Here is a 25,000-nt window from a genome sequence, read left to right on the forward strand (position 1 = left end):
ATTTTCTGAATGCTAGCTGTCTTCGAATAGAACCTAGTGACATGTAAATATTTAGTGCCCTGAATTCTACATATTCAGTTAGAAAGTCAGTTGTGACTAAGTAATTATTCAATTACATTGTTGCATAAAAGGGCTTTTTTCTTTGTTTACGCCTACAAAAATGAACAATTACACACAATTATTCATTCATTTTTGTGTTCCTAGCATTAATTCATAACTGTAGAAAACCCCCACACACACACACACACACACACACACACACACTCCCACTCTCTCTCACTCTCTCTCTCACTCTCTCACTCACTCTCTCACTCACTCACTCTCTCACTCACTCACTCACTCACTCACTCACTCACTCACTCACTCACTCACTCACTCAGATTGGAATCATCAGTGCTCTTTATCATTCATGAAAACACGCTGCCCTTCATCCATACACGCCTATAATTCATGCCACTCAGTCATCCAAAGTAACTGATCTAATAGCAGCCAGGTAAGATGTTTGAACTCTGCAACAATATATTTTCCACTTCGTGATTATGAAGATTACTAGATGCAGCATATGGTGGTGCTGTGGTAGCGTTGTCTCCTCACAGTAAGACGCTGTCCGGTTCGATTCTCAGCTAGAGCGTCTTCTGCGTGGAGACATGCGTGAATGGGCGTACCTTCGTTGAAGGTTGTGTGTCAGGGCTGGTAACTCGGCACATAAAAATCAACTACCAATCATTAGCGGACCGGAGTTCCGCTGTGGCGACCCCTAACCGGGAAAAGCCGAAAGACTCAACAACTAGATGCAGCATAAATGCCGTATCACATAAGCAATGACTTTGCAAGTTCAGTCAGCAGAATTTATGCTGGTTAAAATTATGTCCTTCCATATCACTGTTGCAGTATTCTTTACAAAAGGGATCCCCTGCCAAGACTAGTCACAATGTCTAGCCTCTATATCAAAGTCTTAGATTTTATAGATGTGATATTTCACACACATGCTCCCTGCTCAAGATATAGGGAATTAAGCCGACGTATGGATGTACTTACCTTAGAACTTCTTTACTGCCGGTCCAAACACCATCACTGGTCATCAGTCTGAACTCTCCTTCTGTGCTGATTACCAAGCTTTGTTTCAGATAAGTGCCCTGTTGAGGTTTCTTCCTATCTATTTTTAATTTTTTTGTGAGTTCACATGTCATCCAGAAAGGGAAAATGTTTGTGTGGGAGGTAAATTCCCCAAAAGGATCATCATGAGCAGTGTCTTTTCTGTTGGGCTGCTTTTCACGACCATACGCAGTGTTCTATCCAGCAGGCATTTGTCCTAGGACCCTATGTAGTAATCTCTCCTTATCAATTTACCTGGAGAACCAACATCTTAAATTGTTGGCACAAGGTGCTATGGCATAGTCTTCCTGTCCCGAAGGTTAACCACCTGCCAAGAAAAAGGCCAAAAAAACTCAGGTCTGCTGTCCTACCTCCCCCCGATGTCTGTCTCGAAGTTTGTGAAAGCCCAGATGATCACCTGGTTGTTGCACTGGATTTCTCTGCCGTGACCCATTTGGAGGACTGCATGGATCCAACTTCTCACATTTTGTTGGAGGCTGTGCTAACATCTAATCCAGAAGTTAAGAGGGAAGCTCGGCTGATTATTTCTGAGAGACCAGGGGGATACCACAAATCCTTGTTCAGGAGGAGATTCCCACTACTTTGGTTGAGTGTAGGCAAGGGTCTGAACTGCCTAGGGTTTTTAGGGCAGACTTTCCCCAGAAGAAGAAAAAAAACAGAGTACTAAACATATTTCCCCTGCTGCTAAAGATCCCCAGAATGAATGGCAGGATTTTACCCACAGGTTTTTTTAATGCCTTTATGGCCTTAAAGCCTCCTCAAGCAGTTTCTGTGGCTGCACCTTTTTGGTCTTCTACTTCCCTTAATAGGCCCTGAGAGCAGGAATCATCTGAAGAGGGTTTGGATTCTGGGGAAGAGTTTTCGGCGTACTCCTCTCAAATCCCTTCTCCCTTGGATTATGGATCTGAAGTGGATTCTGTTAGTCCAGACTCCCCTTGGAGAAACTCTCCTTTGGGGACACAGTTTCTTGTATGATGGAATATTTCAAGAAGGACTGTTCTCAGGTTTCTGATATGATATTCAAAAGGGGTATTATGTACTCCTCTAAATGGACTGTCTTAAGCCCTCTGCTGTATCTGTTGTCTTGGCTGCCCTTCTAGATACCGTTTCAGCAGCATCTGGCACCTGACTGTCAAACTCCAGCCTCTAAGAAACCGGATAGATTTTTACAAGTTGCCCAGTGATTACAAGTTTTTGTACTAAACTACTTCCTTCAGACAAGGACCATAGGGCTATGGAATGTTTAGGCAAAAGGTATATACTGCTGCCTCCCTGGCTCTTTGGGCTGTTAATTACAAGATTTGCATGACCAGGTATGTTCTTCTGTCTCAAACCTCTCAGACATTCTTTGACCTCCTTGATTCAGAAGGGAAGGTCTCAGCCCTTTCTCTGTTGGGTTCTACTTCTTAAGTGGCTCTTCTTTCTATTAAATTTAGTTGTAGATACAGTTGGTGCTTCCTGTAGGGCTCCTGCCTTTGGTTCTGTTTTGAGATGTTACTCTTGGGTTCGTCTCCAGCCCTTGCCTGATGATTTTAAGGCTACATTTCTGGACTCTCCTCTTGATAATAAGAACCTCTTTGGTTCTGCTGCTGCTGAGCTTTTTAAGTCCCTCCAGGATAAAGACAAAACCTTGCAGGATATGAAACATATTTTTGTGTCATCTGTTGTCTCTAGATTTGAGGTCAAACAATTTCTTAAAGGCATCCTTATCAGGAAGCTTGTTCCACCTACCGGTGACCTCAGATTTGTTCTTTAAAAGTTGACTCAAGCTTCTTTTGAAGCTGCAACTTCAGTTTCCTTGCAGCCCTTAAAGGTTCAGCTAAAATAGTCTCTGAACTCCAGGCTGTTATGGCTGTTACTCCTTTCTTAGTTTTTCATAGGGACAAGGTATCTCTTTGTACTAATCCTTTTATGCCCAAGGTGGTTAATGAGTTATCTCTTAATCAGTCTATTAATTTGGCCTCCTTGTTTTTTCCTTCGCTACAGACTGCTAGGATTTGCATAGACAGCTTAGATATTATTTAGATAAGATTAAGGCCATTCACAGACCTGAGTAACTTTTTGCATCTTTTCATGCCAGTTCTGTACGTTTGGCTGTTGTTTCTTTCTGGATCTCTAACCCATTTCTTTTTGTTATTCTTTTCATGGAAAATGTCCTTCTACCTCTACAAAGGCTCATTCTACTACAGCTGTTGATTTCTCTGCTTTGGTTTGGATGCCAGTTCCATCCTTGAGCCTGTTACTTGGACTTTGTCCATACCTTCCTTAAGCATTAAAGATATGGGATATTGTTTTCAGAACAAGAGCTGGCTTTGCCAGGGCTGTCCTGCATGGGTTTCTAGAGGGCTCTTCTGTGCCTTCCTCCTTCTACGTTTCCCACTGAACGTTTGTACTCTCCTTTTTCTGAAGAATACTGCAACAGTGATATGGAAAGATGTAGTACAGTTATGCAATGTCTTACCATAACAGTAGATGGTGTACTCTTCACTGCTGCAGTATTCGCTTCCTCTTCTCCCCTTTTGCTCTGCTCTTTTCCTGGTCTGGAATTCTTGTCTTTCTTCTCCTTTTGGATGCACATGTTCCTCCTAGTTCCTGGGAATAGTTGCTCCTGCTGGGACTTTTTATTTCTGAGGTATGTATGTTCGTATGTCATTATTATGCCCTGTGTCTTGAGCGGGGAGCATACATGTCACATGTCCATCAATCCATCCTCAACCCCTTTTCCCATTTTTGCACATGGGATTAGGGTGTCACTTCACCACCAGTGACAGGCATCTTGAGCCAAGGTTTACACCACCGGTTGGCTAGCATATGATGTCTATAAAATAAAGCTTTGGTATACTGGCTGGATGTTGGGGCTGCCCTTGTCAGGGCATCCCTTTTGTAAAGAATACTGCAACAGTGAAGAAAAGAACATCTGCTGTTATGGTAATATTTTACAAAACTGTACTTTCTTCACAGCTGCCATGTTCTGCCACCTTAGGGAAGACTGACATGTACAGAAGTGGGTTGTGACATGCATAGCTAATATATATGCAGTTCATTAAGTGGCACACTTTGAAAATGTATAATGTGCAACACTAGATCACTGTTGCAGTAACCTAAGCTGATAGAATATATCTTGTCAAGATATGACCAGCTGGCCAGATTTTCAAAGCTTAAGGTCACCTTCCAAACACTCGTAACTGCCAGGAGCTTGAGCAGGGCCCCATATTAAAGCTTCATAGTTTTCTTGCCACTAGAGTATGGGCTTCATGGAGCTAATGGTTGGCCAGTGTTCTTTCAAGAGTATGTAGATAACTTCCCATCATGGAAAAACCTTACACTAAATTATTTTTCCGAACAAAAATGTGTTTCTCTGTGAAAACTTATTTATCTTTAGCTAGGCAATGTTGTATTTTGGACTGTTTTTGTGTGTAAAGGGATATTTTCAGTTGGGAATGCTTGTATGAAAAAACTGCAAATGCTTTTTGTCTAATTTTTTCTACATTACTATGTAGAATAACTGTGGTTAGGGCTTGGCGACTGTCTTTAAAAATTTTTAAAACAAAACATGGCTTAGATGGTTACTTGTTTTACCTGCTTTATAGGGGCAACCTGTTGCAGAACCAAATTTGTAGTAGCCCAAATTATTTTATTTAACAGATTTCTGAGCCATGACTTAAAAAAAAATTTAAAAAGATTTAACTATGCAGTTCTGTTGATTTCTTATATACAACTCTATACATTTTAGAACACTGTGCTGTTGTATAAACGTTTAACTTTGCAGTGTGTTATGCATATAATCCGTCTTTGCCTGGATTGTAGATTAAAAAGGTCTTTGGCCCACAAGATAATCCTACTATTGCCCTTTGAAATTAGCAGGCCAAGAGTGCATAAACAAGGCATCAGAACACAGTTGTAACAGAGACAAGAATAAAGAAAATGAAATCTGCAACAGCGCTCTTAGGAATGGCTTCTGATGTAGTATTTGCTAATTCACAGTATACTGTGATGTATGTAATATAAAATGTTTTGAAATAGCTGCGTCTCTAACACGTTTTGTACTGGAAATGTTCATGTGTTTAGTCATTGGTAATGAATGTTGTCTTTACGAGCCAAAACCACTGGTCTGTGGCTGACCAAGTTTGCAGGTGACTGCAAGCTGGGTGCGGTCTTAAATTCCCCTAGTGATGTGAACACCCTCCAAGAGGTCCTTACCCAGACTAATGACTGGTGCCAGAAGCATGGCCTCAAACTGAATGCCAAGAAATGCCTCATTATTCCCTTTGGGGAAAATGGCGTCCCCACCAATTATCACATTAATAACAATGTTCTAATCACGCAGTCAGTCATGAGGGATTTGGGCACACAGGTTGATAGCAACCTGAGTTTTGACCGCCATGTTGCCTCCATTGTACAGAAGGCTTTCTACATGGCCCATCTCATAAGTAAGCGTATTTCATCCAGGAACAAGGAAGTCATAACATCCCTTATTCCTCCCTTATCAGACCCATTATAGAGTACAATGCCTTCTTCAGCATGTACCTTGCCAAGCACATGCAGCAGCTGGAATGACCACAGAGGTTCCTGACCAGGAAAATCCAGGCTCTCAAAACACCTGTCCCATACAGACAGGCTAAAAGCCCTGACCCTCTACTCAGTCTCGTACAAACTACTCAGAGGTGACCTGCGTTTGGCATACAAGGCCATCTCTGACCCAGCCTTGATGGAGTTGCTGCATATCCGTAAGTCAAACTCCACTCACGCAACCTGCACGCAAGGCCTCAACCTGGTCTATGACATTACTAGAAATTGTTGGCGGGATAGATTTGTGTCCCAAAGACTCCCCCATCTGTAGAATAGACTCCCTTTCCATGTCCAGCAGAGTACCTCACTAGCCGTCTTTAAGAGGAACCTGGAGAATTGTATGGGAAACAGAAAATTCACCCCTAGGATCCCACCTGTGTCCCTGCTGGACAGGGAAAACAGGTGCTGACTTTGTGGGAACATGGACGAAATTCTTTGCTAGGCTTATAAGACCCTTCCGGGCCAATAGCCTAGTATCCTCCTAAACTAACATCTGATGATGTCAATTTTCATTCTATCCTCAATTGATGGGTTCAGATCCGACCCCCGGATCCAACTCGGCCATTGCTAAAGTTCGTGGTTAGCAAAAAGCTCTCGAGCCTCTTCCCTACACCAACCCCTAACATACCTCAGATCTCATTTTCCGCTTTTTCTTAAAGACATGGTTGCCATAGCTCTTGAGTTTTATCATTCAGTGTTCCAGTTAAGTTACATTTTTTCCTTATAGTTACTCTTTTTCTATCATTTCCTTACCCTTGTAGTATTATAAATTTCTGCTATTACCATTGTTGGTATATTTTTCTTCCACAACATCTTTACGAAGACTGCACTATCTGCTGTAACTTTAATCCATGGACATTTGTGGAGAGAAAAAACAAATTACCATTAAAGGGTTTGTTGCCTTCTTCCTTCGGAGAGCCTATCGCAGGGGCTCATTCCCCCAAGCAGAAGACTAAGGAGTTGAAATCTTCTGCTCTTCAACTTCCTCGGCTCCATCTTCTGAGCCTTCCAGGAAAAGATCCAAATCAGATTCAGGCAGGCCTCATACCTCTTCCCCCCTCAGATCTGAAAAGAAAAAGGTCATCGGATTTTACACTCTGAGATTCTGACTAAGAAACTGTTGGATCCAATTGTTCAGGATCATATTCCTTTGCTTAGGACCCAGTATTCTCCATCAGTCAATCCAGTGCCTTCTAGGCGGCCTTCCCCTTTCCTAAAGAGGCACCATGCAAAATCACCTTCCCTGGCATCATTTCATTCATCTAGTAGTTTGACTGAAGAAGATGTGGTTCAGATGATGAAGGGAGTTCCTCTCTGCTCAGATCAAGATGGGTTTGTTGGCGCCTGTCGATCAACCATTCCACTCGACACTCCTTCTCATATTCCCTTGCTTGTTCAGAGTTCTTGGATTCAAGTCTTCTGGGTCTGTCAGGCTGAAATCTGAGGATAACTTTATTGTTGGATCTGAAGTTGCTCCAACTTTTTCAGATCATGAGGACTCTCAGAGCCGGAGCCTCCATGTTGGTTCCAAGGCATTGGAGTCAACCCAGAGGATTTTGGAGCTGTCTCTGCACCTTGGTGTTTCACCACTGGATACCTTGGCTCTGACTTCCTCCTCAGGGAGACTGCTTTTGAGGCAGGAGGAGACAGCGGTCCAGAAGCCTGCCTTCTTGACACTGAGGTCATTTGTCTCTCTCTGGGACAGTTGGCCTTTGAGGTTGTGAAGAGGGTTTTCGCTGCTTTGACAGGACTGACAGATCCAATCCCCCTCAGAATTCCAAACCACCTCCCAGATGTTGCTGAGCTTAGAGCGTCGTCATTCGATGCCACAGGGGCAGCCAACTTGAGACCACCAGCCTACCCAGCAGGGTATTAATGTCTCTTCCAACACCTCCCTGGAACACCCTACTGAGGAGGTCCCTAGGAAGAAGTGTAAGAGTCAGTCACTGAAGATACCGATTTCGATGAAGGTGAAGGTCCCCATGATCACCTTCAGAATCCTTGAGATCCTGATGAAACAGAGAGGTGGTTGGATGCCCAGTAACCCTTCATCCGAGAAGTCTGTATTCCTGCAGGCTTTTGGTACTGGCCCGTCTAACTCCTGGGTTACTCCCCCCCCCATGAGCTCATTGATTTGGTCTCTCGGCAGACATGGAAGGGGACTGATGCAGTTGAACTGAAACCCAGAAGGTCAGATAGGATTCTAGCTCCACTGTTGGGGAAGGAATTTTGTGCTAAAGGGGTACCTGTGGATGCCATGGCGTCAGCCACTAAGAAGGAATTTGCCAAACACAGTTCCTCCAATCTTCCCCTCTAACAGGGAGTGTAGGGAGATGGACATGTTTGGAAAGTGTGTCTACACTTCAGTGACCTTTGCCTTTGACGTATTTTACAAGGTTGCAATGGGATTTGATCAAAGAACTTTCAACTTCCCTTTCAAGAACTATTTCTGCAGAGGCCTAGTTTTCTGTAACTTCTCAGGTGGCCACCCTTAAATCTATTAATAATTCATCCATGATGCTTATTTTGCATGCAGCCAAAGGCACCTCAAGGGCAGCAGGTTCAGGCATTACCATCAGGAGGCATGCTTGGATACACTTATGTGATTTTGTGGAGTCCTTCAAGTCTCTGTTCTTCAGTGCGGCCTTTGTTGGCACTTCCTTGTTTGGCCCCAAAATGAAGGACACATTATCCAGGTGTGAGAAAGATGGAAGGACCCACTCTGCAGTGGGTATATGTTTTTTGACCCCTCAAAGATCTTTTTCGAGGAATCGACGAGGTGGTTGGATGATGTGGTTTAGGAAGTCCCATGGTCCTTTCCAGGGCACACATGGAGAAAGTTCCTCTAGGGGTAGAGGGGAGAGCTCTGGTGTTGTCGGAGACAGGGTTCGCAGAGTCTGGTGAGGTTCCTGAGTCGGTTCCTAGACCCACTGCTTGTCTGTTGGTGCCGTCTTCAGCTCCAACCTTTTCGGTTCCTTCCAAGGGTTTCGGTTCTCGGGTTTCCTCGGCTGAGCCCGAGGGGGATTGCTCGGGGCTTCTGGTTTCGGCCCCGAGTCTCCCCCTTGGCGCCTTGACTAGGGGGACCCCGACACCAGTCATGGTCTCGCAGGCGGGCCTTTCTTCAGATTCTGGTGGACCCGCCTTCGAGGCTATGAGGAGTGCACTAGACAAATCTCTAGTGACTTCACCTGAGTCTGTGACCCCTTCCCTGGACACAGTGACTAGAGCTTCTGGTGCCCCCCTGTCTTCGGACAGCGCGGCTCCGAGGCCTGAGGATTCCTCCATGTGTGGTCCCCCTTTTTCCGAGGAGCCTTCAGAGTCTTTGCCTGAAGAGCCCCCCAGGAAAATGTTGTGCAAGAGGAAGCATATAGACTCCCCAGATGAGTCTCACCTCGGACACCTACCTTGATGATGCGGAAGGTTCCCCGAAGTCGTCCTCTGACGATGTCTTGTTCTCCGATGTCCTGGAGATCTTGAGACAGAGGGGTGACTGGCCGTCCAAAACCCCTTCCACGGAGGAGTCAGTTTTCCTCAAGGCCTTCGGAGCCCAACCTTCCGCCTCCTGGGTGTCTCCACCCTTCGATGAATTACTGGACCTTATTTGTCGAAGGGTGTGGGGGCACCCTGACTCTGTGGAGCCAGTTCCTTCTCGCCCCAACAAATTTTTATCTGCACCCCCTGGCAAGGAGTTTCTAACCAAGGGAGTCCCAGTGGATGCTATGGTGGTGGCGTCTGCCACCCAGCAGGATGTGGCAGAGGCATCTACGTCTATCCATCCTCCTAACAAGGAGTCCAGGAGCATGGATAGGTCCGGGAAGCATACGCTGACTTCAGCGACCTTTACCTTGCGGTCGCTGAATTATGTGTGTCATTTTACGAGGCTCCAAAGGGATCTCATAAAGGAGTTGGGAGATACCCTGTCGGGTAACGTGCCTGAGGCGTTGACGCAGTCTGTCAACGCCCAGCTGTCTACCCTTTCGTCGATTGTTAACTCGTCCATGAGGCTCATATCGTATGCAGCCGAAGGGGCGAGTAGGGCAGCGAGTTCGGGCGTAGCCCTTAGGAGGCAAGCCTGGATGCGCTTGTGTCACTTTGCGTAGGCTTTCAAGTCTTCTTTCACAGACGCTCCATTCGATGGGTCCTCTCTCTTTGGACCCAAGGTGAAAGACACACTCACTAGATGCGAGCAGGAGGGTAAGACTTTGTCTGCCGTTGGGGCCCGTTTTTCGCTCCCTTCGAGACCTTATCCCAAGGCGCAGAGGGGAGGAAAGATGTGGTTCAGAAAGTCCCAAAAGTCTTTCCCTGCCCATCAGAGTGACCCTCCTTCCAGAGGCAGAGGAGGGGGGAATTATTCTGGAAGATGTCACCCTAGAGGCGGCGGAGGCCCCCGCAACACAGGAGACCGTGAATCCTTTCGTGGTTCCTCCTTCCACCGTCCCTGAGGGACTGTGCGTCTCCGGAGCCAGTCGGGGGTCGATTTTCGGAGCATCCAAGGGCCTAGGGTTCCATCACTCAGGATCAGTGGGTGCTTCGTATCATCGCCGGAGGTTACACCATTCCCTTTATCCATCCCCCTCCATCGTCAAGGAAAATCCCGGATGTGCCACCCAGTCAATGGGATCAAGCAGCCATAGAGGTTGCAAAGCTACTCGGAAAGGGAGTCATCCAGCCAGTCCCCGCAGACCAGACCATATTAGGAACTTACTTAAAGTTATTTTTGGTGCCAAAAAGAACAGGGGACTTGAGACCAAGTTCCGGATGGTCACGTTGCAATCCATTTTCCCATTGCTGGAAAAAGGAGTATGGATGTGCTCCATCGATCTCAAGGACACCTATTATCACATCAAGATTAACAGGTCATCCAGGATACATTTACGCTTCCGCCTAGGAGCCAGTCACTTCCAGTTCCGAGCCCTGCCCTTTGGTCTCACCACAGCCCCCAGGGTGTTTACCAAATGTCTTGCAGTGGTGACGGCTCACCTGAGACGTCTGTGATTCCAGGTGTTTCCATATCTAAACGACTGGCTCCTCACCGCCCCCACCAGGCATCTTTTTATTCAAGCCGTGAGTGCTACCATTGAATTGGGACATCTATTAGGAATTACATTCAACTGGGAAAAGTCTGTATTGCTGCCATCACAGCATGTTGCCTTTATAGGCGCAGAGCCGCCATTCTTCTGGTCCCTCTGGCAAGATTGCACATGAGAATTCTCCAATGGCTCCTGTCGACCCAGTGGTCGTACCAAGATCTGCCCTTGTCCTACCCGATTCTCATTATGGATACCTGTCGGCGAGATCTTCGTTGGTGGCTCCTCTCCTCCAACTTGAACCAGGGGCGACTCTTCTGCCCCCCCTCCCCCATCGCCACAGTGACCACGGACGCCTCCCAGATAGGGTGGGGGGGGCATTATCTGGACAGGACACTTCAAGGCACGTGGCAGGATCATGAAACCCACTTACACATCAATGTCCTGGAGATGAGGGCAGTGCTTCTAGCGTTGCAGGCACTTCACAGCTCTCTTCCCAAGGGTACCATCGCAATCTTCTCAGACAATATGGCGGTAGTATGGTACCTGAACAAGCAGGGAGGTACCAGGTCTTATCCTCTTTGCAGAGAAGCCATGAGAGTTTGGAACTGGGCGATCGCTTCCCAGAGATTTCTAGTGGCAATGCACATTCCAGGGAAGTCCAATGTGATAGCAGACAAGCTGAGCAGAGTTATTCTGATGCCTCAGGAGTGGTCCCTGAACGACCGAGTAGCGGCTCGGATCTTCGCCAAGTGGGGGTTTCCCTGTTGCGACCTTTTCGCCAGCCCCTGGAACGCGAAGTGCAGCAATTTCTTCTCCCTGATCCCCACCCCCCCCGGGGGGGGGGTCACCCAGGGATGCTGTAGTCCACAATTGGCCCTCCGGTCTGCTCTACGCCTTCCCTCTGGTCCCACTACTGTCAAAGGTGATTCAGAAGGCGATCTGCTTGGGAAGCAACATGATTTTGATCGTACCTCACTGGCCCCGCCAGGTTTGGTTTCCTTTCCCTTGGAAGTATGCAGTGAAGGATCCTTGGATTCTGGACCCAGCTCCAGACCTCCTGACTCTTCAGTCAGGTCAGGCCCATCCATCACTGCGAACTCTCAAGCTAATGGCTTGGCTGCTCCACTTCCGACCTTAGTCAGACAGCATATCCTTTCGCCTGAAGTGGTCCGGATTCTGTCTTCCTCTCACAGAGCTTCCACTAAGGAGATATATTCTAATAAATGGAAAAGGTTAGCCGTTTGGGCCAAGCAGCACAACCTTGACCCTCTGACAGCCCCAGTGTCCGCAGTATTAGATGTTTTGGCAACTCTTTTTAGACAGGGTTCCGCTGTCTCCACGCTTAAAGTCCAATTGGCAGCGATTTCTAATTATCATGTTGCCTTTGAGCCTTCACTCATGAGTCATAAGTTGTGTAAGGCCTTTCTTAAGGGAGCTTGGTTGCTTCGCCCTCCGGTTTCGCAACCTGTTTTGCCATGGGATTTGAATGTAGTTTTAGGAGCCTTGACATCTCCTCCCTTCGAGCCGGTGGCCACTTGTGAGCAAAAGTTCTTATCTTGGAAGACTGCCTTCTTGGTAACTATTACTTTAGCCAGAAGAGTTTCGGAGCTTCAAGCCCTCTCTGTTAAGCCCCCTTATCTGATCTTTCACAAAGATAGAGTATCTTTAAGACTAAACCCGTCATTTCTTCCGAAAGTTTCTTCTGCTCTTTGTCTGCAGCAATCTATAGAGCTACCAGTTTTCTTTCCAAAATTTTCCAACAAGGCAGAATACAGACTTCATCAGTTGGATGTGCATAGACAACTGAGGTTTTACTTGGATAGGACACAGCAGCAGAGGAAATCGGACCAGTTGTTTGTGGCCTTTGCAGATAACAGGATTGGCAAAGCAGTAACTAAGACCACTATTGCTAGGTGAATTAGGGATTGTGTTTCATTTATTTATACATCAACAGGAAGGGACCTACCATTTCCGGTTAAAGCGCATTCTACTAGGGCTATGGCTACTTCAGTGGCCTTGCACGCCAGACTGTCGGTGGATTAGATATGTGCAGCGGCCACTTGGGCTTCTCCACATACTTTTATTTCTCATTACAAGCTGGACGTCGCCCCTAGAGGTCGGGCGTCCTTTGGTTCCACAGTGCTCAGGAGTGTTTTCCAGTGAGCCTCCCAGGATCTAGGTGCTAGGGACGCTGTCCCATCAGTTATGAATGTAGGCGAGATAGGATCGCATTACATCTTTTAGTTATGTACTTACCATAACGATAGATGTATGTGATCCATCTCGCCTACATTCGTACGTACCCGCCCTCCTTCCCCCTACCTGTTGTATCTGGAGGAAGCACTATTGTACAGTTGGAGTGGCTCTTGTGAGTGAGTTGTTGTGGGGCAAACAAGATTAGGGGGTTTGGGCATGGTGTATCCTGGGATAAGGGGGTTGGCCCAGCTAATGAGAGACTTCGTGCTAGTGTATCGGCCAAGTCAGAGCCGATTCTCGGCTCCGAGCCCATCAGTTATGAATGTAGGCGAGATGGATCACATACATCTATCGTTATGGTAAGTACATAACTAAAAGTTTTCTTTGTTTTGAAAGTAATTTTTCAGATGCAAATAAAATAATTTTTTTTTCTGTTATTTCACAGCTGCAAGCAGCCCTCTGGACAGTCCCAGAAATTTTTCAACCAGTGCCTCAGTCAACTTTCCCTTTGCCCGCAGGTATGGTAAACATTTCCTTTAGATTTCAAGTAAGAGTGCAAAGAGGAAACTGAATAAGTTCAGCCAAAGGGGACTTTTTATAGTAGTGTTATGCAAGCAGAGGCACACCTGTTTTTTAGTCCTTTTGATATTTGAGTTGTTTCATTTCCACTTGTTCTTCTAAAATAGTTAAGCGGAGATGTTCAAGATGTATGTGATAAGGCTGGACTACAGATATGCAGTCAGGAGGAGGTTTGGTTGCATTGATATGTTTTGTTACCTTACAGCTGTGATAGATAATGTTTAGAACTTCAAAGGTAATGCACCAGTCCAGTTATACCCTGTTGTTAGGACTATAGGAACTACAAGATAACCAAGTCTTGTGACCATTTATGCCTTGCCAGTATGCCTTAGAATGTATGCCCTTTTTTGAGGAGGGCTAAGCGAGTTAAGCCATGAGAGAATTTGTACCATCCAGTTGTTTGAACTGTATTGCAAGAGTGGAATGCATGGGGGTTTTTACTATGCATAACAAATTCTGTTGATATTAAAAATAAACTCAGTTGCACCCAAACCTTTTGCACACAACTTGAAGTGGTAGGCTGTATGTAGCTCTATTTGTAATCCATTCCAAATCATCATGGATAAAGTTAATGTGCTGTAGCCGTGCGGATCGTAGCATGTAGATGCAATAGGTCACTCAACTACAATGAACCGCAATCACTACATTATGACAGTTAATTAGTACTTAGCTTCATTTTGTTTAACAGTATAAGATGACCTTTATTTTATTACAACTTTATATCCAAAACCTCAAACTAAAAATTCTGTTCTTAAATAAGATAGTTGCCGTCTGTGTTTTATAACTGATAGGATACTGTTTTCATAGTTTTTGGGAGTTAGAAGGATTTGTAGTGGTAACAAGGATTGTGTGCATTGTGTCCAGTTAATGGGAGACTAACTCCCTTCTAAAGGGATCATCATAAACATATGGGTACTTTCGCCAGGCATCAAGTTACTGCTGTGGACAGGACGGTGTTAGTATCTCAACAGTCAAATGATAGACACAATAGCAGTAATGAGTTTGTTTATGATGATAGGGCTGTTAGTACTTTTGGAGCATATGTTTTCAAAATCAGTGAGATTCAAAATACATTTTGGCACATTATAAAGACAGATGTCCTTCCAAATCACTGTTGCAGCATTCTTTACATTTCAGATTCCTTGGCTATGGTAGCCCAACATCTGGCCATTATACCAAAGCCTTAGGTTGCTTTAAGGTATGTCGAATGTCACACACATGCTCCTCACGTAGTGCAGGGTATAAAGGTGATGTCCGGATGTACCATCCTCAGAACGTCTTTGCTGCCAGTTTGAACAGGTTCTCTTGATAGTCTCTCTGAACACGTATGCTCCGTTGCTGAACACCTGTGTTCCATTGCTGGTTTCCAAGCTGTCACAGATAAGTGCCTCATTGGAGTTTTGTTTTTAATTGTCTTTTGGTTGATTGTGTGGTTTCATGTCATCCAAAAAGGGTAAATGCCAGTGTGGGAGACAGATTCCCCATAAAGACTGCCATGAACAGTGTTTGTTTTGCTTTGGTGCCTCGCATGACCAAACGTCCTGTTCCATCTGTCAGGCTTTTGTACCGAAAACTCTGCGTAGTAAGCTTCCTTCATTGGTGCTGTATCTGGAGAATCAGCAACTTAAACTTGTATTCTGATGAGGTCTCCAGTGTGGAGACGAAAGCAGTCTGTTTTTGTCTATTTGTCCAATAAATAGTATTCAACTTGTGGAATTGTGAGCTGATTTTTGTGGAACGAACTCTTGGTTTATGGTATTTGGAAGACTGCCTTTATTGGTACCGAACCGTACTACCTTTTGTGGATACTATGGAGAGAACTTCCCGCTCCAAGGGACAGCCGTCAAGGAAGAAGGCTAAGAGAGCTAGGCTAGAATCATCTTCTGTCCAGCCTTTGCCAGGTATTTCTCCAGTGGTGAGTGATTGCCCAGTGGTTCACTCAATTTTGTTTTCTGATACCTCTGCTGTGACTTGGTTGGAGGCTGGCGGGATCTGGCTTTAAGCACGTCTGATACGGCTTTGCAGACGACCTTTTCGGATGTTCAGGGGGAACCACGGTTGATAATTTCCAAGGGGCTTAGGGTTGTTCCTCAAATTTTAGTCAGAGAAGTCCCTACTACTACTATTGAATGCCATCCTGGGTCAGATCCTTCTAAGTTTTATAAGGCAGACATCCCATTAAAATAAAAACAAAAAGCTAAACATGCTTCTTCTGCCCCTAAGGATCCACAGAGTGAGTAGCAGGCCTTCAGTCGGGGTTTGTTTAATGATTTGATGGCATTGAAACCTCCTCAGGGTGTTTGTGTTCCAGCTACCCCGTGGTCCTCTATTCCACTTAAAAGAACCAGGAAAGAGGGTTTCTCTGAGGAGGAGTTGGATTCTGATGAGGAATCCCTTGCTTACTTTTCTCACATTCCTTCACCTTTGGACTGTGGGTAAGAGGAAGAAGAATCTACTAGTCCTGATATTCCCTTTTGAGGAGATTTCTTTTGGGGACACGGTCTCCAGGATGTTGGAGTTTTTTAAATGGCATTGTGCTCAGGTCTCTGAAATCCATAAGAGGCACTATGAGTTGTTGCAGATGGAATCTCCTAAACCTTCTGCTATTCCTCCTGTTTTGGCTGCTTTTTTAGATGCCTTTTCCAATGCCTCTAAACCTCCTGATTCACAGCTCCCAAGAAACCTGTAACTTTCTGTACAAGTTTCCTGCTGCTTGACCCTTCAGTGGTGTCTGTAGCTTCTGACAAGCCCACTCAGTTGATTCCTTCGCCCAAGTTCTGCCTTCTGATAAAGACAGCCGAAGCATGGAAAAGCTAGCTGAGAAGGTTTACACCTCAGCTACCTTGGCTTTTGGAACTATTAATTATCAGACCCATATGTCCAGGTATGTTGGCTCTCCTATCTCAAGCTTGTCAGGTTATTCCTGATCTGCCAGACTCCGAGGGTAAAACTTCTGGTCTTTCGCTGTTAGGGTCTTCCTCTCTGGTGGTTCGTCTTTCCATCAAGTGTAGTTATGCAGCAGATGCTTCTTCTAGGGCTGCTGCGTTTGGGTCAGTGATGAGGTATTCTTGGCTTCAGCCATGACCTGATAATGTCAAGGCTAAGTTGATGGATGCCCCTCTTGATAATAAACGTGTTTGGGAAAGCTACTTCTAATTTGTTTAAGTTCCTTTGGGATAAGGGAGAAGCTTTACGGGAACTTACATGTGTTTGTTTCTCCTGTTCCTAAACTTCAGATGAACTACTGCAGTAAGCTAGCCTTTGTTTGCAGGCAGTCTCACCCTCCTCTAAAGGGTAAAAAGAATGGAAAGCAGGCTCTTCCTGCTAAGGCTTCTCAGACTTCCTTTCCAGATAAACCAAGTGCCGTCTGCCTATCCTATTCTTCCTAGCCACTTTCCTCTTTCTCTTCACCTCTCTCTTTCTCTTCCTGTTTGGCTACAGATTACTCAGGATTCCTGGGTCCTATCCATTATTTAACAGGGGTATTTCATGGTTTGGAAATCCCTTCCCCTTTTTATGGGTTTTTCTCATCCCTCTCAGGAACAACTCTCCTCCTTTGCAGAGGTGCTTCGGGACCTTTTGACTCCGGGTACTATTCAAGAGGTGTCTGTGTCCCAAAGGGGGAGGGGGATTTACTCCAGGATGTTTCTAGTACCCAGAAAAGAAGGTACTCTGAGATCAGTTCTAGGCCTCTCTCATCTAAACACTTTTCTAAAGGTACCCACTTTTCGAATGTTGTCCGTTCAGCCTCTTTTCCCTCTTTTGCTTCCTCAGGCTTATACGGTGTCTCAGGATCCAACCCTTTTCAGGATGTTTTCATTTCTCTGTTGCCTCATGGCATTTTCAGTTCACTCCTTTGCCTTTTGGCCTTTTTACTGCCTCAAGGGTAGTCACTAAATACCTTGCTCCTGTGATTGCTGTTTGCAGGCTTCAGGGGATGCAAGTATTTCCTTACGTGGACGACCTCCTGTTTCAGGCATCCTCTAGAGATCCTGTTGCAAAGTCTTAATTTTGCCATTTTCCTTCTTCAGAGCCTGGGATTCACTATAAATGTCAAAAAGTCTTTTCTGACTCCTTCTCGGGATCATGTTTTTCTGGTTTGCAGGATTCAGATATTGCCTATGCTGGCATCCCTGCCTCCTCCCAAAGCCTTTCCTCTAATTTCCATCTTTCAGACTCTTCTTCTTCTTCTGGCCTCCATTACAGCCAGGAAGTTTCTGAGAGCTCTGGGAATCATGGCATCTACCATTCCTATGCTCCCTGTGTTCATACTCCACAGAAGGAAGTTTCAGTGGTTCCTGAAGTCAGTTTGGCTCAAGAAGGAACTTCACTGGTGGATCCAGCAGTTGTTTAAATCCAGGGCTCCCTTTTTCCTCTTAGGAGCTGTTCACAGACACTTCAGGCGTGGAATGGGTAGCAGCTTTTGGCTCCCTAAAGGTGCAGGAGTCTTGTCTCCTCTTTAACAGAAGGAGCACATCAATGTCAAAGAGATGAGAGCTCTTCTGCTGGCTCTTCAGGCTTTTCATCCTCTTTTCTCCCCAGTCCTCTCAATGTATTTACAGGCAGTACCACAGTGATGTGATATGTAAACAAACAGGGGTGGAACAAGAGCTCACCTTTTTTTGCCAGTTGGCACTTTGGTATGGGATCTTGCTATCCAGTATCAAATGACTTCTCAGGCAGTTTACAGTCCCTCGGGCCAAAACATTGTGGCAGACACACTGAGTAGGTCCTTAACTCAGTCCCACAAATGGATGCTTCACATGGATGTGTTTATGTATATTGTCCACCAGTGGGGGTAGTTGCTTCTCCTCTAAACAGACAACTTCCTCTTTTTTTTGTGCCAGAATCCCAGGTTCTCTGGTGTGGAAGGTGGATACCCTCTCTTTTTCTTGGAAGGGGATGTTTCTTTATGCTCCCCCCTTCCCCTCATTCCAAAAGTCCTTTTAAGAATTCAGCAGGATGCTCCCATAATCTTGTTGGTGACTCCCTTTTGGCCAAAACAGCATTGATTCCCTATTGTCTGCATTTAGCCAAGGTCAGTCATCACAGTTTACCTCACTGGGTGGGCCTACTCACACAAGACAAGGGATCTCTTCTCCATCCCCACCTGTTCACTCTTCAGCTGACACTATGGGTGATAGGATTTTGATTCTACATAGACAGCTTTTTTCTGAGGATGTGCTTGGGGTCCTGCAGGAGGCCAGGAAAGCCTTCTTATCCAAATGGGAGAGGTTACCTGGATCCTATTTCTGTAGATTTTCCTTTGGTTCTTTCTTGTTTGTGTGACTTGCTCAATGCTGGGTCAGCTTTTTCTCTTAAGGGCCATTTATCTGTTGGTTTGCTTTTATCTCCTCCTTTAGCTTCTAGATTTGAAGCTAAACAATTCCTTAAAGGTGACATTCATATTAGGCCTCCCAGGAAGCCTGTTCCTCCTCCCTGGGATCTTAATTTTGTTTTGGAGAAATTGACTGCAGCTCCTTTTGAGCCTGCTGCTTCAGCTTCCTTGCAGCATTACTCTTGGAAGACTGTTGTTTTGTTGGCCCTTACTTCTGCCAGACAGGTGTCTGAGCTTTAGGCCATTATGGCTTGTCCTCCTTTTTTGGTGTTTCATAAGGACAGGGTGTCCTTGCGTACTAATATTTTATGCCCAAGGTCATTAATGAGATGTCAGTTAATCGGTCCATTAATTTGCCTGTTTTCCCATCTCCGCAATCTGCCAGTGAGAGAGTACTGCATACTTTGGATGTGCATAGACAACTCAGGTTTTATTTGGATAAGACCAAGTCTATTAGAAAATCTGATCAGTTTTTTTGTTTCTTTTCATCCTAGGTCCTTAGGATTAGCTGTATCCAAGCAAACTATTTCTTTTTGGATCTCTAAAGCTATTTCCTTTTGTTGTTATTTTCATGGTAAGAGCCTTCCTTCTTTTGTAAAGGCTCATTCTACTAGGGCTGTGACTTTTTCTGGTGCTTTTTTCAATGGTTTGGATACTAACTCTGTTCTTGAAGCAGCTACCTGGACTTCTGTGCATATTTTTCCAAACACTACTAGTTGCTTGGAATCTCCAGAGCTAGAGCTGGTTTTGCTACAGCCATCCTTCATGGCTTCCTAGAGGATTCTGATGGTCCTTCCTCCTCCTAAGTTTCTTCTTGAGCTTTGGCACTCACCCAAATGTAAAGAATACTGCAGGAGTGATATGGAATGACATAGTACAGTTGTGTAAAATCTTAACATAACAGTAGATGTCTTTCCCTTCACTGTTGCAGTGTTCACTCCCTCCCTCCTCCCTCTGGTCCATTTATTTTCCGGATGTATTGGTTACCTCTTGGTTTTCCTTGGACTGGCATTCATACTGGGGCTTTCAGTTCTGAGGACTGGACGTCTGGATGTCCCTTTTATGCCCTATGCTACACGAGGAGCATACATGTGACATACGGCATACCTTAAAGCAGCCTAAGGCTTTAGTATACTGGCCGGACATCAGGTTGCCCTAGACAGGGAATCCCAAATGTAAAGAATACTGCAGCAGTGAAGGGAAGGACATCTACTGTTATGGTAAGATTTTACCCAGCTTGTACTATCATTTTCTTGAGTCTTTTAACTAACTATACACAATTCAAGGACTATAGGGCAAATAGGACTTGGGGAAAATATCTGTCTAGTTTCAAAATGTATTCTACCAGACATAATGTTTTGCCTTTTGTCATTGGTAAAATTATGTCTTGAAGTTCTTCTGTTCTCATGTTGCAGTATTCATAAGAGTAGGGAGGTTGCTGTCTGCAGCCTCATGGTCCGGCCAGTATACCAAAGTCTTTGTTGCAGGAGGGTACATGTGATGTCCCTTACCAGGGCCATAAACCGACGTTGGGTATAAAAGTGACGTCTGCACATACCCTCATCAGAATTTTTCTGTTGCAGTGAACACCGGACTCCTGTTTGCCAGTTCCTTAAGCAGATCGGGTTTCTTCAGACGACCGGTTACGATTCTGTTCAAGTCCAGACTACCGCTTCTTCGACTGATACAGATAAGTGCCCTGTTGAGATTTTTCATTGCTTTTGATTACAGTTTAGACTTGCATGTCAGCTAGAAAGGGGAAGTGTGCTTGTGGGAGACAAATTCCTCACAAGGACCCGCACGAGAAGTGCGTATTTTGCTTAGGCAAGGCCCATGACCATACAAACTGCCCCATTTGCAAATCTTTTGTCCCCAAAACTCTTCGCAGCCGCCTGGCGGCACTGAAGTTGCACTTAGAAAATCAAAGGTTACGTCACTTAGCGCTCGGTATGGAAGGAGGAGTAGGCCTGTCCGCCGAGGAAGAAGGCCACGAAAATTAGCCCGGGATCCCAAGCTGCTTCTCTGGCGTCTGAGCAGGCTCTTGAGGTGCTTGAAAGCCCGGAATCCTCTCAGACAACGGTTTCCAAAGCAGGCCTGGGAACCTTAATGGATGCTGGGATGCCAGAAACCACGTGTAAGTCTGCTGAGGCTAATCAGCCATCAGATCCTAATGGCGGAGGGGAACCATGACTAACTCAGTCGGAAGGCCCTGCTCCTTCTCTTCCTACTAAACAGACGTCCACCTCGGCGCTTTCTCTACCAGCTACTCCTTTGAAGAGAAAACAAAAAAACTAAGCACCCTGAACCTCAACCAGCCCCTGGTTGGGAAGTGTTCTCACAAAGTCTCTTTAAGGCATTTCAGGCCTTGCAAACACAACAACTTCCCCTACTTTCTCACCTCAGCCACCCTTACAGGTATCTGAGGAAGACTACTCCTCTTCTGAGGAATCCTTTTCTTATGAAACCTAAGTAGACTCCCCCAAGGATTTCATCACCCCAGATGAGGAGGTTTCCATTTCTACTGAGTCCCCAGGAGAAGAATTTATCTTTGGGGACACTATCTCCCACATGAGGGAACATTTTAAGTGGCAGGCAAAAGAGGTTTCTGACTCGAAGAAAAGGTACTTTGACCTTTTACAAATTGAGCAACCATCTCCTTCTGCATTCCCCCCTTTATTACCTGCCATCCAGGATGCTTTTTTGGCTGCTTCTCAGTCTTCTGACTCACAACCACCAGCCTCTAAATGCTCAGACCATTTTTATAAGGTCCCACAGGGCACCCAGTTTCTCTTTAGAAATCCTCCAGCAGACCCAGCTGTTATAGCTGTCTCTGCTGACAAAACTTAGACAATTACCTTCCGCTGCCCTTTACCCTACGGATAAAGACAGCAAATTCATGGACAGACTAGGGAAGAAAGTGTATACCTCCTCTACACTGGCTATAAGGGCCGGCAACTACCAAACACATATGGCTAGGTATGTCCTAGATACCATATCCAAAGCCTCTACCCTCCTGTCTGAGGTGCTGGATTCTCCCATAAAAGCCCAAGTCAACACTCTGCTTTCCACAGCATCTCAAGTGACTAGGCACTACATTAAGTGCAGTTATGATGCTGTGGAAGCTTCATTTAAATCCGCTGCATCAGGATTGGTTCTAAGGTGATACACATGGGTAAGACTTCAACCTCTCCCCGTGGATGTATAGACAAAGTTACTTGACACACCCTTGGACAGTAAGGCCCTCTTTGAACAGGCTTCTGCTGAGCTCATCAAATCCCTTCAAGAAAAGGGAAAGGAACTACAAAATCTCAAACATTTTCTGGTATCCCCTATTCCCAGATACCATAGGAACTACCTACAGAAGCCCTCCTTTGTTAGAAGACATTCCTTCTACACAGCCCCCAATCTAAGGGACGTAGAAAACCCAGAAAAAATTCTACTCCCAGGTTTCCCACCAGCTCCTCCACTACATTCTTTTGGAGTCAGTCTGACCAATCCAGACCACCTCCACTGCGGCTAACCTCCTTTGGACCCAAACACACCCTTATCCCTTCGTCTCACCCTCTCCCTACCCTCCTGGTGGATAATCACAGCAGAACAATGGGTCCTCTCCACCATTCAGAGAGGATATTTCATAACTTGGTGGATGCTTCTACCTTTCCATGGTATTTCCCAACCACTAGAAAAACAAATCTGCCTATTTCCAACCATCATTCAACATCTCCAAACTCAGGGTACCATAGAACAGGTACCCGCCACACAAAGAAACACAGGCTTTTACTCCAGGATGTTTCTTGTACCAAGGAAAGATGGTCCTTGGAGGCCAATCCTAGACTTATCTTTCCTAAACCTCTTTCTGAGAGTTCCCAGATTCAAAATGATTACCTTACCCATTCTCTTACCACTCATACCCCCACAAGCATCAATGATAACCCTGGATTTGAAGGATGCTTATCTCCGCATTCCTAGCAATCCAAATTACAGGAAATGCCTCTGCTTTGCTATAAGTTCCTGTCATTTTCAGTTCTCTGCCTTGCCCTTTGGTGTCTCCACTGCCCCTCGAGTGTTCACGAAGTACCTAGCCCCCTTCATTGCTCACTGCATTACTCGGTGTACAGGTATACCCATACCTAGATGACTTGCTCATCCTTCATCAAGACTACCAAGTTCTTTTACTTCACCTACAATAGGTGTCTTCCACCCTAACTCAACTAGGGTTCTCCCTAAATCAAGAAAAATCTCACCTGACCCCCTCTCAGTCCTTAAGTTTTCTTGGGGTGCAGGATCAGAACAGACAGCATGAAAGCCTTCACCCCAGACCAAAGGATCAAAGACCTTTGTCTATACTTTACACAGATCCTCACCCACTCCTACTTGACAGCTCGGGAATTCCTGAGAATGTTAGGCCACGTGGCATCTCTGATACCCATGTTACCTCTGGCACATGAGCAAAATCCAGTTGTCCTAAAAAACGTATGGAGCCAACACTCCCAACCCATGGATTCCCCCCTTCCCCTACTTCTGTGCCTAAAAAAGGAAATCCAGTGGTGGGTGTCAGCACTGCACCTCAACCTAGGAACCCATCTACAGGTTCCAGCCCCCCAACAACAGGTTTCCACAGATGCGTCAGACCTGGGATGAGGTGCAGTGCTTCTAACAAACCAGAAACAACGCAAATGGTCCACTCTAAGACAAAAGGACCACATCAACATCAAGGAAGTGAGGGCATTACTATTAGCTCTTCTAACCTTCAAATCGACTCTCCTGCCAGGAACCCTGAAAGTAATCACAGACAATATGACTGTCCTGTGGTACATCAACAAGCAAGGGGGCCAAAGTCCTATCCCCTATGCAGTCTGGCCATCCAGATTTGGAACTTAGCTTCTTCCCTCCAGGTCCACCTGGTAGCAGTGTATATCCCCTCAACAGAGAATGTTATGGCAGACAAACTCAGCAGAACCTCGGCCCCCTCTCACGAATGGATGCTTCAGAGAGAGGTGTTCCTGGACCTGATGCACAGGTGGGGTATTCCACAAGCAGATCTGTTTGCCTCCTCCCAGAACAAACAGATGCCCAGCTTCTGCACAAGGGATCCACATCCACAAACTTGGAAAGTGGATACATTCTCCTTTTCTTGGAAGGGAAGGTACCTTTACGCCTTCCCTCCTTTCACACTAATTCAGAAAGTCCTTCTGAAAATTCAGAAGGACAAACCCAAAATCCTACTGGTGACACCGTTTTTGCCAAGACAGCATTGGTTTCCCCTCCTTCACTTATTAGCCATGGGCAATCACCACAGGTTACCCCACTGACTAGACTTGCTCACACAGGACAGGGGATCCCTACTCCACCCACAAGTGAACAACCTGAAATTGACCTTATGGGTGATAGGGTATTAATCCCTTACAGACACCTATATTCAGAGAACGTACTCAATTTCTCCTGGTACTAGGTTTTCTGGCCTCCTGCAGAACACTGTGTCAAAGTGGAGCAAATTCTCCAAGTGGTGTCAAAGGAAAAAACAGGACCCTCTTATTACTCCTATACCAATGGTCCTATCCTGTTTGTGTGAGCTACTGCACTCAGGACTAACTTACTCTTCAAAAGTCCACTTGTCTGCCATTTCTGCTTGTCTGCTCATATCACCCCCTCTGGCATCCAGACTGAAAGTCAAGCTTTTTCTGAAAGGAGTCCTTCATGTCAGACCCCCCAGGAGACCTATCCCCCCCCACACACACTCCTTGAGACCTCAGTTTCTTATTAGAAAAACTAACTTTACCTCCTTTTGAACCAGCTCACTCAGTTTTCCTGAAACTTTGCACCCTGAAAGTTCTGCTAGTGGCCCTTGCCTCCACCAGGAGGGTTTAAGAGATGCAAGCCCATATGGCTACCTCTCCTTATCTCGATTTCCACAAGGACAGAGTTGCTCTCAGGACAAACCCTTCCTTCATGCCCAAGGTAGTTAATGAACTTTCATTAAATCAAACCATTAACCTTACCATTTTTTTTTTACCCTCATCCACAAAATCACTCAGAGAGGACTCTTCATTGCTTGGATGTACACAACAACTACTTGGACAAAACCAAATCGGTTAGAAAAATCTGACCAATTATTTATCTTCTTCTTCCACCCCAGAGCCCTAGGGAAGGCTGTCTCCAAACAGACCATTTC

The 25,000-nt window shown here is 45.5% G+C and overlaps 1 protein-coding gene across 2 annotated transcripts in view; it reads left to right on the plus strand.

The window, feature by feature from the left end:
* MAST3 (microtubule associated serine/threonine kinase 3) overlaps window positions 1-25,000 on the plus strand; it is a 1,680,970-nt gene that overhangs the window by 362,810 nt on the left and 1,293,160 nt on the right. For both annotated transcript variants that reach the window (XM_044090757.1, XM_044090758.1), the window contains exon 3: window positions 13,357-13,429. In XM_044090757.1, the coding sequence (XP_043946692.1) occupies window positions 13,357-13,429 (73 nt within the window). The remainder of the gene's footprint in view (window positions 1-13,356; window positions 13,430-25,000) is intronic.

Source organism: Protopterus annectens, chromosome 13.part0, assembly GCF_019279795.1.
Source record: "Protopterus annectens isolate FY-2018-M chromosome 13.part0, PAN1.0, whole genome shotgun sequence".
NCBI classification, from domain to species: domain Eukaryota; kingdom Metazoa; phylum Chordata; order Ceratodontiformes; family Protopteridae; genus Protopterus; species Protopterus annectens.